Genomic DNA, 16580 nt, shown 5'->3' on the forward strand with positions numbered 1-16580 from the left:
CTGCATTTCTGAAGTCACCTGACCTAGGGATGAACAAGAGATTCAGGGACTAGATAAGTCAGGAGGAGTTGAAGAGGGGTGCTCCGAGAGACTGAAGGGGTGTGAGGGGAGCAGCGAGCCTCACCTTTGCTGGCACTGATGGTCTGTAGCACCATCTCAGCAGCCCCGCGGTCATGGAGCCTGGCTTGCTGGTACAGAAGCTTCTGCTTCTCCATTTCTTTTTCCTGAACACAAATCCCAACCATTTATGTTGTGGCTGTCATGAAGCACAGCAGCTTTCTACAGACCATATTTTCAGTCATCTCTTCATGTATGGGCTCTATGACAACATCATGGACCATTTCAACACCAACAATGTTATTCAACAGATGTTAACAATATTCAACTCTCGGTTTTGCCCTTTATATTTTTCTTGGTATACTTTTGGTACTGGCTTATCCGGATGGATTTTCTCAATTTTAATTGTTTGATTAGTCCAAAGCCTGTATCACAGTTTTGAAGTACTGAACTTCATCACTGAAACGTGCACTTTCTGAACGATACATTTGTGCAGAAGTCTGTCACGTTTTTAATCATCTCCCATGCCATGGCCATAACTTGATACTGCTCAGCAAATGGCTCGAGTTGCAAGTTATCACTAAATGACAGGAAAACATGAACTGAGACGTGTTGGAGTTTAAGCGAAATTGAAAGCGGATATGAATAAAAAAGGTAGGCTTCAACTAAGTAGCGGACTTATGATACGCATCTCCCCGGTCACCCCCCCCAAGAATAAAAGAAGCAATGTGCCTTTATATTTTGTATTCTCGGGTGGTAACAAACGATACTGCATGGTGCTGCTCGAGCAATGGCTGGGGTTTGGTTCTTTTCCACTGAGACTACCACTGAAAACATAAAGAAGAAAATAAAAATAAAATATAAAGGCACAGCGAGTTCAAGACTGGTAGGATCATTCACTTGAGCTATCCAGTTCGCTGGAGAATTGAGACGGAACTAAGCAGTATAAGTTGCAAAATGGAAGTTGCATAGAGCCCTAGGACAGCGAGTCCATCAAATGGCGTGGTAGAGAAGCTTAGTCAATGGGACATGAAACGGTCAATTAGTATCATGTCCATAAACACAACGGCCAAAACATATATGACCTAAGAGCAGGAAGAGCCGCAGCAGAAGTAGCCAGAGTGACAGTTTGCTGCCATAAACTTTCCATCCAAAGTACGGAAAATAGACACAGGAAGATGGAAGAGGTTTAAAAAATGAAGGCTTGCTAGTTACAGAATATGAAAAAGAAAGTAAACTAAAAGGAGGAGGGGGGGAAGAAATGGGCTCAAACAAATGAAAAAAAAAGAAACCTTCAAATCAAAAGCAACCAACACAGACATTTATGCTGTTACCAGAGAGTTCTCGCCGAGGCTGGCAAATTTGTTTCTTAAATCTTTGATAATATCGTGCTGCGAAAACAAAATTGATCAGGGTTTTTTTTCACACTATAGTTAGAGCTCCTGTGGTTAACGTTTTATTTTTTTTCTTAAATTATGTGATAGGTCTAAATGGAAGCAGAGAAAAGAAAAAAAAAAAAAGGCAGCTTTGCTTCATATGTATAGCCATGCTAACATCTAAAAGGGTTGCCTTCATGTTTAAACCTCTTCCTGCAAAGTCAAGAACAAAACGAAAACAAAACCACACAGACACACAAAACCATATTGTCATTACAACACAGTTTCAGAAAAACTGAAAGACCCTTTCGCCTGCTCTTCAGGTGTGGTCTAAAATTGGTCACAGCAACATTTGATCCCTCCTTTTAGACCCAACAATCTTTCACGTTCTTCCCGAACTCTGCACTTGTGCTTCCCAGCGTAACCAATTCCTTTCGTGGAAGACTTTTTCAGTAAGACAGCGGTAAGACATCATTGGCCTAAGGAACCACCCTAGCGTTTTCATCTACTAAAGAGGCAAGGGAGTTAGAAAGACTGATTCTTCTACTAACCCAATAAAATGTATGAAGACAGTCATCAGGAAAAACCCAAAGAAGACAGAAGATAGCAGCATGCCGTATATTCTTGAGGGGGGAGAAAACAAACGAACAAAAAATAGAAAACCCTTTGCTGTTTGTGCTACAAAAGTAGGTGGACCAGCTCGAAGATCTGCCAGAACAATTTGCACAATACATTCTGGATCCTGGTATCCTCTGCAGTAACTGAAATCGCGCCTGATGGATGAAGGTCAGAGGATCAAGAGACAGAGAATATTCAATTGCCTTCTTAAAAAAAAACAAAAACAAAAACAAAAAACAAAAAACTCCCTGGGCAGAGATCACCCTCATTTTTCTCACACAGCATCTGAATTTCAATATTAATAAATACGTCAGGGGAGATGATGATTCATCTGATAAAACTACTGACCTAAAAAAGATATACTGATCTAGAAGCAGGAAAGCCATACTTCATAAGGAGGGATCAGGTCAACCTCTAGGCTTGAATTTCTTCTTTGTCACATTGAGTTGGAGGCTTATCTCTTCGGAAGATATTTAATATTATTTCTTTCTGGTACTTTGTCCTTTGAGAAGTGATTCCTGGGTATGTAATTTAATCCCTCCATTGGAAATTTTATCACAGTGTAATAAAATAAAACCTTGAAAGCTAAACCCGGAAGTTTTCAGACAATAAAATGATGGATTATGTGGAAAGAAAGAAAATTATTTCATTTCAACCTCACTGCAGATTAGTTTTTCTAAGAAAACTGAAGATAGGTCTTTTTAAAGAATTTTACTCAGGGAAACAGTACCCTAAAAGTAGCTTTTTAAGGCATCTATTTAAGAGTAGCGTCCTGTCCCATCCCAGATTCTGCCTAAACTGCCACTGAGTCTTAAATAAACATTATACCTTCTACTTTAAGTTCAGTCTCTAAATCATTCATTCTAAGGTTACAAAAGAAGGTTGTGGGGAGGAGGAGGTCCAAAGTTTCAATTTTCCCCTAGGCAAAAAGTTCTGATTACCAAGAGCAACCAGGAATTATCAGCTGTTTTCCTCAGAAGATTGCTATGAACCTTTTCAAGGTCAATAGTGGTAATAAATCAGACCCATGATCAAATAGCAGGCATTGAATGAAAGTATTCAACATCATGACTGCATTTAGTATGACTGAAGTTTGTAATAAAATATTAAGATTCTTCCATTTTTTCCTAGAGTGCCTTGAGTTTAGCATCTGATGGGGGTGGGGGGGGGAGGGGAGGGGAATTGAAAGGCCTGAAGAAAAAAATCATCCATTCAGTTCTTCAACAACTTGTCTTATAGGAGAAAAATATGGAACTTAAAAAAAAATAAATAAATTACAACTGCTTCTTGATGGAGAAAATAGTTTATCCCTATGATGGAGATGAAAGATATTTTAAAGTAGGTCAGCCTTTTGAGAGCAAAACTTTTACACTGAAACTGACGGACCCTCCCCGGTTATGTGGGCATTTGGGACGGCGTGGACATCCCAGCTACAGTCAGTACATAACACCACAGGAGCTCAGTTGGCTTGCCTTTTTTTTGTTTTTTCTCTTTGCATTTCCAAGCATTCAGCAACTGCTGAAAAGGTTTTCATAATGTTTTCCTCTTCAGCTGCATGTAGAGGCTAGTTCTGAGTTTTCTAGGAGCTGAACTCTTTCTATAAATATTTCCCATAATTTCATAATAAGTCAACCTTACCTATTCTTATTTGGCACCTTAAAAGTAGTCACAACCTACAAGGTGATGTTGAATCTCAACATTATAAGAAAAAGAAGACGGAAATTTAGAAGACTCAATTGGGTGACTATGGGGGTAAGAGCAAAAGGCAGTGAGAAGGTAACCCTTTGGTTTACAACACAAACAGGCCAACTCCGACTAAGGGAAAACAAAAATCTAGCTGGGAGTCACGTTCTACACTTCAATTATTTTTGTTCAGTATTCCAGTTTCTGAAACTGTAGGTTGGCCACATTTATAAAGAGTCGACTTGCAGTCCTAGGAAAACACTTTAGATTATAACTCTGTCTAATAACAATGGCCCCCCATATTTATAAATTTTAAATTTAATTTCTTAAAAATTAAATGAATGTATATGGAGTTTCCTAGAAGAAAATCTCCATGAGACCAGGGGCTAAGAGACTTGTCTGCCTGTTTTAACCACAAGGATTCATATACTACAGATCCAGTAACGTTCCCCGCACATCACAGGTGTTCAAGAAAATGTGTGGAATGAATTGCAGAACTAAACAGTGTGGTATCAGGTAGCATGTACAACTGATCTGAAATTTTACAAATGCTATCTTTTCATGTGAAGAGCTACAAAGCTAGTACAACGTGGACGTCTCTTTTCGTCCATTTTCGGTACCTGGTCAAAGAATTATACACGTACAAATACTCATTCTCAAATTGTGGTTTTTAGCTCATTTCATTTGCTGTCTGTACCTTTATTACCCATTCTCTTTGTTGCTGAATATCGAATAGTATAATAATCTTCCAAAGTTCTGCTTTTCAATAGGATGGGCATAGTTTCTAATGTTTCCTCTTTAACAACAACAAAAAAAAAAATGAAGAAAAAGAAAATTATGTTTTCACCCAAAGCAAACTTTAAATGCCACATTTTTTGCTAATAGATGATCAGAGATGACAGAAACACTAAAACAGAGAAATGTCGTTCAGTTAATGTGTTGGAGGTCTGAAGTTTAGATGTGCTATATGGTATGACTATGGCTTACTTCTTCCTTGAGCATTTATACTCTCATACTTGTTGAAATATTATTTCCCTTGGATTCAGCATAGTTAAAACTAACCACTATGATGCTGAAGCAATAAAACCCAGCCGCATTGAAATAATTATCTATTTCAGGGACCTGTTGGCAAAATGTATACTACATCTCACACACACAAAAAAAATCTCCATGAACAAAATATAAAGTGGGTGGGGAGAATGAGCAATTCTAAAATCAGAAGGTATCAAATTAGCAATGTTAGATTAAGTTATCATGAGAGGCAATGTGGTTTGTCCTGAGCACAAAATTGATTTAGAACAGCGTTCCTTTACCCATTTGGTTGCTTAAGCCTTAAAAGCATCAAATAGTGCCTTGAATACAGAAGGAAATGCTATGTAGTCCCACTAGCCTGATGAAAGAGAGAACAAGAAAAATAAGGTGATTGGCCGTCTCTAATAATATGGAGGTAGAGTTAGATCCTGAAGGTCCCAGAGTGTTGGAAAAATTCATGGGAAAAGGGAGAAGTTAGAATACATTTTATCATAGAATGGATCATGACAACTCATTATCTGGGTTTTGACTTCTCTCAGTGCTAGTTGTTTTAAGGGTCTATAATTCTAAGTTTTCACAAATGATTACTGATCCTTCCCCAGATCAACTCTTGAGAAACAGAGGTACTCGATACAGTCTTGAATATGACCTGTTCAGCTGAGAGAGGGCTTTTTCTGGAGACTGTCTTAAGGATACATAGTCCTTCTGTTATTCCAGACTCTGGGTACTTATCCTGTGCTCAGCCACCTTCAGATGTCACCTGTACATCTGGACTTTATTGTATATGTTCTCAAATAATTACTTATACTGAATTTCTGAAGACCTTTATCATTATATCACATGCTATCCTTTTCACGAAGATCCTCAGGAATTTTTGTTTCTCCCAAAGAAGATGACTATGTTTATTTTATTGATACAGTGAACTGTGAAATTTATGTGATAGAATGTGGACTCCTGGAAAGCTGATCGTAATTAGTAATGCTGACCAACTCCAGCAAATTAGCAAGACTCTAAGGCATGGGTTTCTGGATTAATCTCATTCTTAGAAGGCTCCATGTGTCCCTGAACCCCTATTATCCCTCAACACTTTTCCCTTTTTTATCTAACTGTATCAGGTGTAATTGTGTGATACTTTGAATACCAACTAACTAGAATTTAAATACAAACTTGAAACAAACAAACAAAAAATGCCAAAAAGGTAGAGACAGGTGTATATGTACAGAAGCTAAGCTATTTTCTACAAAACATTTTTAATGTGACATTTCTATTCTAAAAACTATGAAGTTCATTTTTTTTCCACTCCTCCACAAAAGATTGGAAGAAAAAGTAACAAAAGTTTGCACGCTTCTATCAATATTCTTGCATTTAGATGAATTATGAGATTTCCCTGAAAAATTAAAAGAACTCACCCATGAAAAGCAAATCAACACTTTTAAAGCTGGGTGTGACCCCTGAGAACATCTAGTTCAAAACAGAAAAAGCTGAGGCACAGAGTAATTTAAATATGACCCCTGAAGGTCACCCGGATGAGAACCCAGGTCTCCTGTCCTGTGTAGTTCTGTGTTCACCCTCCTGGGAAAGTTTCTCTAAGGGCTTCCCCGGCTTGATTTTATAGGAAGTAGAATTGATTAAAAGTAATAGTAACAACAAATACCTATAGAGTTTGTTATGTGATAGTCAATGTTCTGAGTGTATTATATGTATGAACTAATTCGATCCTCACCACAGTCCCATGAAATAGAATCTATAATCAGCCCCATTTTATAGACAGGATAATTGAGGCTTCAGATCACACAGGTAGCTGGTAGAGCTGGGATTCAAATACAGGTGGTTCATTCAACTGATGCTGCTGTTACGCATCTGCTGTACATAATGCAGTCAAGCATAAACCTCGACTGAGATTATTATTTTTTTTTCAACGTTTATTTATTTTTGGGACAGAGAGAGACAGAGCATGAACGGGGGAGGGTCAGAGAGAGAGGGAGACACAGAATCAGAAACAGGCTCCAGGCTCCGAGCCATCAGCCCAGAGCCTGACGCGGGGCTCGAACTCACGGACCGCGAGATCGTGACCTGGCTGAAGTCGGACGCTTAACCGACTGCGCCACCCAGGCGCCCCGACTTTGATTATTTTTAAAACACCAGCACATGAAGTCAAACTGTCATGCGCAGCAAAAATGCACAATTATATGTGTAAATGTATATTCCATACAGTTTGCTATTTAGGTGCACACACCCAATATGCATGAGTCACCATATACAATATAGAGGACTGTGCTTTCTAGGAACTTTCCTCATACCAGGACTATACTCCATCCTGCCCCATACCCCTTTCTCTCCAAGACTTGGCAATTTGCCATACTTCTGAGACAGTGGGCCCTAGAAATGGCGCACAGCATTACTGTGGTTATGAAACCTGGCTCCTGTCACCACTACTACCCACTAAGGAGGCCCCACGCCCATGTATACAGAGACTGTAGTGCCTGAACACGGCTGGACCCACGCTGGCTTTGGCTTCCCCAAAGGGTGCATGAAAAATCTGCTTAACATCAGGAAGCATGAAGAACTTAAGCCCCTGTAACCAATAACAGGTAGGAGGTGGGACAGAACCAGTGCTCATCCTTCGTCCCCATTAGGCACTGTTCCAAGATGCATATGGTCATTCTAGGGCCATCTGACACCACTGTTGAATAGCTGTGGTCAGCTCAAGAATGCACTATCTTGTATTTGCTCTCTCTCCTTCCTTAGATCATCCATTCTCTTTTGCCCTCACTCTTACCTTCCCTGGGATTGTAACACCCCTCAACCCCAATAAAGTGTTAGCACATAATCTCTTTGCCCTGTTTTCCAAGGAACCTGGGCTAAGACATGGGGGTATTACTTGAGATCGATGACTTCAGTATATAATAGTGCCATTAGTGGAATGCAGCCAGAGACATGAGAACAGTGGCCATCAAAATCCTTATCCCTTCTCTATGATTCAGTAGTACAATAAGCAACTCAACACTTTAGCCTGCGTTTTGGGTACCATGGTGCTTCTGCAGAAGAAACAAAGCAACTATAAGTTTACCTGATAAAAAGAATCATTGTTTCAATGTTCTAGATCCAAAGCTATATCTTTGACTTTTTATATTTAAGGGTTGTCTTTGGTAAGACTTGGGGAACCCTTCTAATTTAAATTGCTTTGTTCCTACGGACAGAATTAAATGAACCCATTCAAAGATCGAATTATATAGCTGCTGGAGGGTACATCTTATAGACAATTCATTCTTGCAGGACTGTCAAAGAATGGAATTCTATTCAAAATTAGATCATTGGAGGGGCCAGACAAAGGCAATTTTATCACTGGGTACAGCTATATAGCATCAGACTTTAAAGACATTTGGGCCTAAATAGATTCTTCCACACTCAGTGATGCATATTTTGGAATATGAGCTGGGTACTGGTCTGAATTCTTTAGCAGGTACGATGATATTTTAGTTATGCCTGAGGCCCATCTGGGACAGAATACAAGTTAGTCTCCTAAAGCTTTTTAATACAGAATATCAACTCTGGAATAGGCATTTTTAGCATTTAAGAGAGTAGCAATTCTCTTTAATCAATAGTACAGAATAATAGGACCTCAGGGACTCAGCGGAGAATTCATCTGTGAATTAGAAATTGGGCATTTGCCAAAGGATGATGCAACTTGCCTAATATTTGAGAAAGATGGTTTAGAAGGCAAGTTAATGCTCCATTCCTCTGGCTTACTTAAGCTCCACTGTCATTAATTTGGAGTTTTATTAAGAAATAAATCTATATTATAGTACCTTAATATTCCACAGAAATCCTTCCATTGAATTAGCATTTAATGCCACACGCTCAGAGCTTAGAGAACAGCATTAGAAAAGCAGCAGCCATCTGGGGGACGTTTCTGTGTCTTTTGCAAAATCATAGTTTAAAAATGTGGTTTACTCTGGTACCAAATCTCTTTGTTCATCTAGGTGAAAAACCCATCATGCTCAAGAGAAATGAAGTTATTTGACCTGCAACATTATTAGTTTGTTATTATTATTATTTGCTTTGGCATTTGAAAAATCCAAAGCTAAACAAAGTGTTCAACTATAGTAATAAACATCTCAAGTAATTGCTAAAACATTTCTTCCCTTTCAGTTACTCTTGGCCTCTTCTTAAGATTTAACTGTCCTTTTGTGTAGTTTTAGTATTGAAGTAGTCCCAAATCTAAAAAGAGCTATATATAATAAACTAAATATGCAACAAAATTATTAAATAGTTACAGGAAGAGAATATTTACGTATATTATTGATGGAGCAGGGAATTGAATTATCAAGTTAAATCAAGCAAGTTTTAACATAATCGTATCAGCAAAACACACATGTGATGGAAAAAGAAAAGAGCTGTCAAATACTCAGCATTTTAGTCCCCACCTCCTGTGTTTAACATTTCTTAAACTTTACTTCACCCCTGCATGGAAATTTTCCCTATAATGCCATCTTTTAAAAAGACCTAGTTTCTTCTCAGTATCTTCACTGAATACTTATAGATGAAGAATTTAAGTAGAAATACACCAAATGTTAATAATTAGTCAGTTATGGGGATAAAATTAAACTACCACACACTTTAGGTTATTCCCAAATTTGTTTAACATCATTCGTTTTAAGAATTATTGAAACAGCCAAATAAGCTTTCACATTTATTATATCTTGGATGAAAACTTCCACTCTTAGACTATCTCTAAGTGATGTTAAACAACCAGACACACTTCAATGTAAAAAGTCTGGGAGATTACTAAATTCATAAAGAAAAAGTAATAATCCAGTTGTCTGGTCAATGTTCAGTGGTTCTGTTAGTATCCCAGAGTCAACCTCAGACAAGAGTTGACTTGCTTTCATGTCTCTTTTTCAAATTGGTAAGAGTTCATATTGCTTACTCATGGAGTACGTATTTTGTGAAAAGTAGCATGCTATGCAAATTAGGCATATATAATAAATTACAGTCCTGAATCACATGGAAATGCAGTAAAACATCTGGTTAAGAGGTGAACATTCCCACATCTTGTCTATGGTTATGCACATGAATAAATGGCAATCATAAGCAACTTTAAAATCCTGTTTCGGGGGTGGGGGCAGTTATACCTGGGGGTTTACATCTCCTTTCCTGTGGTTAATTGCCAGGCTTCACCAGTATTTGAATGTCCTGCCAGTCATTCTTAGTCCAGGGCACGTAACCTCTTCCCTCAGGTCAGGCTCCGTGCCTCACCTGATCTCGTCTTCGGTCTGACCTGAATCCTAGACAGATTCCACCACTAGCCATTCCTAGACTTCTGTTTTGAATAGGGAACTTTTCTTTTTTGAATAAGGAATCACCAGATTCGACCCTATTTACTAAACCGGATTTGCTTTTAGATCTCCCTGAAACTGTATTCCTCTCTCAAAGTAAGATGGTTTTCTTAACCAGCAACACATTCCTGACCTCCCTTATCTACCCGTATGCCACAGATATCAATACACTCTTGGGGCATGAACTTTAGTGCTAGGAAATCAAATCTTTGGTTTCTGCTAGGAGGTCCCTTCATGTTTTCAACTCTCAATAATTCACAAGAATTATACCTGAGATAATCAGTGATAAAAACATAAATACCAGCTTAGTATCACACTCATTATTACCTACTACTTAAGCCCAGAATATATTATTGTCATATCTTACATGTCATTAACTATATTATATCCATCCAATTAGAGTTAAATCTGACAGCTGTATGAACTCAAATTTTTAAATTTATAAGGATCATAATGTACGAATAATATATTCTTCCAAATATAACAGTGAGTTAAAGTATTATCATTTGTTTCTTCTAAATAGATTCTTCATGACAATATAAATTCATTTTAACAGTAATTTTTTTTTAACTAAAGCCATGATGGGTATTTTTTCCCTGGGATGTTCTAATCAATTTTCCTATGAACTAGTGTCATGAAAATAATATGTAAGCTTAACAGGGTTCATAACAAAGGAAAATGGTTGTAATGCTAGATCAAGATGGGTTTTTTTGTTAGATAACGTTCCAAGTGCTCAGTTATTCAAAATATTAAGAGATAGAAGTAATCATCAAGTTGTTCCCTGTAATGAAATGCTGAAATCGACATTAAAATTGTGGAACAGCCTCTCTGATTACTAACTAGGGGTATTACGAGCACAATGGGAAAGCAGGCTTCCTTCCAATCTCATCAGCAATGCCATTTGTCATGTCTCTTTTCGAGTAACAAGACTCGTATTCGAGAAACATCAAGAGGGATGAGGCCAGAATGCTGTACTGAAAGACCCTTAGCTGAAAGGTAATCAGCTAAACGGCTGGCCTTTGACCCCAGCCCAGCGTGCAGCCCAGGGTTCACATGTAGGATAACATTTCAATTATGAGTCATTGGAATGGCAAGAATAAATCTGCATCAAGGAACGGGCACCAAAGGGACCAATTGCATTAGAGCTACAAACTCGTAGAAAGATTGCAAGACCTTTTATTACAAAAGAATCCAAGATGTTGGGTCTAACAAAGGTAAATGTCACAAGAAACCGAAACTCAGACCCAGACAAATACACACATATATATATAGTTTTACCTTGCTGCGTTGGGATCCTGTGACCTTAAGGAAGGATGAGGACAAGAAGCAAAATAGCAATAAACAATTGCTCGGAAGACAACTGATAGACCATAAATGGTGTGCACTTCAGAAAAAAACAGTATTATTTGCTGCTTAGAGCTCATTCGAATTTACCTCAGTTTCTTATCAATAAAGATGGATTTGAGAACAGAACACACATACTTTAGAAAAGATTATAGTGTCATGTAGGAAAATTAATCTTATAGCATCTTAGTCAGCAACAGTCACAGGGTATTCTCAGATTAGTTTTCGTACTTTCTACACATTGACTTCAATGCTGCAGAGATGCTGTATCGAATTGTTTCTGGAAGGGACACTACTCTTTGTGCACCCCTCAACCTCTACCTTTTTATGGGACCACTGTAATTAAGGACCGACTGCTGGCTACTAATCTGTTTACAGACTTCTGGCTCGAAATCCAGGTATGTAATAGGAAAAAACAAATAATGTAATCTGTTTCTTTCCACTTCATTTTTTTTTGAAAATTCTATAAAGAAAAAAAAAGAAAAAGAAAAAAAAAAAGAAACAGAGAAGGGGTGGTTAGCAACAACTCCTTTTTTTTTTCCATGGAAAACATAAGTCAAGTCTAAATAAAGGGGGAAAATAATACTGACTTCCCTTCTGGCTAACTGATATTGAGCAGTCTTTCTAATTTTCTGGATATTCACAAGCTGAGAACATTGAGAAAATAATCATAGAATAGAATGTAGCCCTAGGAATATACGCATTCCTACCTCATGCAAGCAAACTGCGTTCTGCACCACCATCTACATATGATCAGGAAATGAGTGACCTAATTGGGTTGAAGTCAAAAGAGGCTGAATCTTTTAGGAGTTCTTCAATTCAGAAGAAAATATCAAACCAAGGGTTTAATTAAAAACTCGATGTCATGTTGCTCTTCAGTGAGTATTTTCCTCACATGTCCGTTGGAAATTTCAGATCCCAACATTCACTGAGATGAGAACAATTTGAAGTGATCTCATCTCGGAAGGTTCTCAGGAACACTCATTCTGAACATATGGGTTTTACTGGATTATTTCATTACTCTACGTTCCTTGGTCTTAACTTTAGCAAATGTTAGGACTCAGATCTGTCTATCCAGCTTCTGACATGCAGTTCCTTGACACAATAAGCTGCAATAAGCCATGAAGCAAGAAACATAAATGTCAGTTATAAGCTATGAAACAATGTTTCAAAGTAGAAAAAAAAGACAAATCTAGAAAGATCCATCTTACTTCAAAACTCTTCACTTCTTCTTCACCATCATCATCTTCCTCATCATGACAACTCTGATACATGGAAAACATTAAAAAAAAGTCAGCAGGATTAGAATATGTTGAGGCAGGAGGTACAAAAGAATGTTGTGTAGAACACCAAATCATTGGTATTAATTTATCATTGACATTGTTTAAATGGATGTGTCAGATACAGTAAACGTGGACGGCATGACCAATGAATTCATGACCTACAAGAAAATGATACTGTGCTTTTACAAAATCAAAATATTAAATTGCCAATTTAAGTAATACAGATACATGCAATAATTGTGAATAAAATTAACAGAAAACATGTCCATTATCAAAGTGTATCTTGTAATCCTTTAAATTCATTTTTATTGTAATTGATCCAAAAGAGGAAATGAAATTCTAGCTGCTACTAATATTACTCTTTAATAGAAAAATAAGTAAACTATTCTATTATTTTGAGTTATTTCCTCAGAAATGATAAAGGAGGTATAGTAATCCATGCATACATTTTAATCTAATTCCCACAGTTAAAATTTTTGTTTGATAAATTGTGTGAGGACAGAGAGTGTCTGCTTCAAATCCTAATGCTGCCAATTATTAGCTGTTTAGCTTAGGGCAAGTTCCCTTACCTCTCTGGGTCTCCCTTTCGTCATATTTAAGATGGGAATAAGAAAAAGAGGACCAGGGTTCCTGAGAAGATTATACGAATTAACATATGCTAATGGTTTCCCACTTAGAAATAAGTGTCTGAAAATAATAAGCATTTAATACATCTCAACTGCTACTATTATTATGGTTGACCAAAGGAAGCTGTCACTAGCCAATAGCTATGGCAGGTGAAAAACCTTGAGTTCTTCAATGTTAGATCGTTCCAGCCTTTCTAAAGATTCCTTATGGTCGGCAAGCACTCAGTGTATCAGTGAAGTGAATGGTGGCAAGTAATTAAATATAAGCTACAAATCAGAAAAATGCTTTCAATTCAATGATTGCCTGTATTTTGAGTAGAGAGATGAAGAGGGGGTGGGAGAGAAGGCATAGAATGTGATCCTCCTACCCACACAATGATATTCTGTTGTTCATTCAACAAATATTGACTCTCACCCTTTCCAATTCAGAATAAGACTGACAACATGGTTTGCCAAGGAGAAAGTAAAGGGCACACAGAACTGTGACAATTTTGCTCTTTGGAAAGGGTGTTCAGTAGTGTGCTGCCCCCCAGAAACAAAGATGTGAATTATTTGTTCAGAGGGTGGGGGATTATCTGCTAGGTGCTAATGCCACCTTGGCTCCCAGGTAATCAGTTCACCAGGAATTTTAAAAATAAGAACCCATGATGACTTTAGCAAAACATACCTGCAAGGCAAATCTGTGGTCATCCGTAACTACTATGTATCTCATGTTAAATACAGAGGACTTTTGGCCTATCTGCCCTCTGAGATTACCAATGTAATATTTCACTCTTCTGCATTAATTAGAAGTGAAGCATGGGGCGCCTGGGTGGCTCAGTCAGTTAAGCGTCTGACTTCGGCTCAGATCATGATCTCGCAGCCTGTGGGTCTGAGCCCCACGCGGGGCTCTGTGCTGACAGCTCAAAGCCTGGAGCCTGCTTTGGATTCTGTACCTCCTTGTCTCTCTGCCTCGCCCCCACTCGCACTCTGCCTGTCTCTCTCTCTCTCTCTCAAAAATAAATAAACATTAAAAAATTAAAAACCAAAAAAGAGAAGTGAAGCATAGGGATTTTATCAAGTAACAAGCATGTTTACTATTTAAGCAAATTAGAACACTAATATGAAATGTCTCCTAATGGATAATTTTAAATTATCTCCTATATAAGTTTTATTACCTTTAAAAATACCAAGAAGAAAAAAAAATAGCAAGAAGAAACAAGTTACAAAAAAAAAAGGTTATTTATTTATTTATTTATTTATTTATTTATTTATTTATTTTGAGAGAGAGAGCGCGCGCAAGTGAGCATGGGAGGGTCAGAGAGCAAGGGAGAGAGGTATCCCAAGCAGGCTCTGTACCGCCAGCCCAGAGCCCAACGTAGGGCTCGAACCCACACACCGGGAGATCATGACTTGGGCCGACACCAAGAGTCAGACATTCAACCGACTGAGCCACCCAAGTGCCCCTTGAAATCAAGAATATATTCAGAAAAATTGTCATTTTAGGTTATAACAATATATGCTTTTAAGCTATAAAAGTCATAGGATATGCTTGCTTTTAGAGTTCCTTCAGGAATTTAGAGCTCTAGTTGACAGATTTTTTTTTACAAAAGTTTTTAAGTAAAATAAACTACTTAATAAATCTTTCCATGAAAATTTAGTGAGATTTGCTCCAATCAGGTTAAAATTTGTGATTTTTAGGACCTATTAAGCCTCAAATTGGAATATACATCAAACCTATAAAGGACTTTGAACTTCTATTGATTGCATACGTTGAGGGTATGCTGAGACCACAAGAAAACTACAACAGATCTGCAATTTTTTAATGTATTGGGAAGAAAACGAAGGATTCACATGTATACGAGATACATTTTTCAGTAGCAAATGGCATCTGTGTGATATACAGGGTAAGTAAATAGAGTTCTATTAGATGGTCCTAACACACAGGATTTAGCTTTCTGCACCAAAATGACAAATTCTAGGCAAGGAGTGATACCATATGCCAGGAAGGAAAAAGTGAATAAAATCCATATATAAAGGAGCAGAAGTGTGGAATAAGGGACTTTAGAATTTAAAAAAAAAAAAAAAAAAAAAAAAAGAGAGAGAGAGAGAAAACTAAACTGGAGGATACTTTGGGCCATTCCAGCAACCAGATCGAAATTCACAATTGGTGATGAGAATCCATAAGCAGTAAGTAGGGCACTTCACATTGCCAGCATCTGCTGGGAATTTCTTTCTGCAAAGCAAGTATATTTCACACATTGTTAAGTTGCCCTTCTGACTGTGTCATGCCTCAGAAGATGGAGGAGGCAAAAACCAGAAACTTTTAGCATGCATGTAAATCTAAAAGCTAATGGGTGAGGGGTGCCTGGGGGGCTCAGTCAGTTAAGCGTCCGACTTCAGCTCAGGTCATGATCTCACGGCTCATGAGTTCGAGCCCCGTGTTGGGCACTGTGCTGACAGCTCAGAGACTGGAGTCTGCTTCAGATTCTGTGTCTCCCCCTCTCTCTCTAACTGTCCCCTCCCCTCCACTCTCTGTCTCAAAAATAAATAAACATTAAAACAAAAAAATTTTAAAGCCAATGAGTGAGATCAAAGTGAGAGAAATCTCCTAAGAAAGTGACCCTGGCCTTTGATAATTTTAACCAACAAAGGATAGAACATTGGGCATAACTAGTATCCTAAATATTTTATTATGTTAGTAAGAGAAGGACGAGAAAACGATTTTCTCAGCCTGAAGCCAAAATACTGGAAACACTGTTGAGTGAATAACTTATGATGGCATTATTGTAGATACTTCCATATTGTTATCTTGTTCAAATTGGTAGGAGCATCCCATTAGAATGAAACAGCTTCAGACTGTTGAGGAGAGAGACTGGGTAGTAAAGAAGCATTCTGAGACTCAAGCAGGGGTGGTCATGATGACGACAATGGGGATGGCAACAGTAAGCTAATGTGGATGCACTAGAAATTCTCTGACACGCTTTTAAAGGAGTGCTATACATGACAGAAGTAGACGGTTGGAGACACAGAAAAAGAATATTAATCTCAAGTTTAAAATAAAGTGTGGCTTGAAAAAATACAAAGATGTAAAATGATTTTTTTAAGATCTAGAGGAAGCAAAGAGAATAAGGGACAGTAAGAACAGGATTTAGAGCAGATGTAATAATAATAATAAAAAAGAAGAGTAGAGCTATTCATCAGCTATTTGCTTCAGATTATACCATGAAAGAGAAGTGATTT

At 37.8% G+C, this 16580-nt stretch overlaps 1 protein-coding gene across 9 annotated transcripts in view; it reads right to left on the reverse strand.

Moving 5' to 3' along the window:
- The window catches only part of RYR2 (ryanodine receptor 2), a 762307-nt gene that overhangs the window by 80697 nt on the left and 665030 nt on the right, over nt 1–16580 (reverse strand). For 5 of the 9 annotated variants that reach the window (XM_045437235.1, XM_045437229.1, XM_045437232.1 and 2 more), the window contains 3 exons: nt 12661–12714; nt 11384–11407; nt 125–224 (listed from right to left, as the gene is read on the reverse strand). In XM_045437235.1, the coding sequence (XP_045293191.1) occupies nt 125–224; nt 11384–11407; nt 12661–12714 (178 nt within the window). The remainder of the gene's footprint in view (nt 1–124; nt 225–11383; nt 11408–12660; nt 12715–16580) is intronic. The other 4 variants (XM_045437236.1, XM_045437234.1, XM_045437233.1 and 1 more) reach the window with 1 other exon arrangement.

Source organism: Leopardus geoffroyi, chromosome D2 (genome assembly GCF_018350155.1).
Source record: "Leopardus geoffroyi isolate Oge1 chromosome D2, O.geoffroyi_Oge1_pat1.0, whole genome shotgun sequence".
Taxonomy (NCBI): Eukaryota; Metazoa; Chordata; class Mammalia; order Carnivora; family Felidae; genus Leopardus; species Leopardus geoffroyi.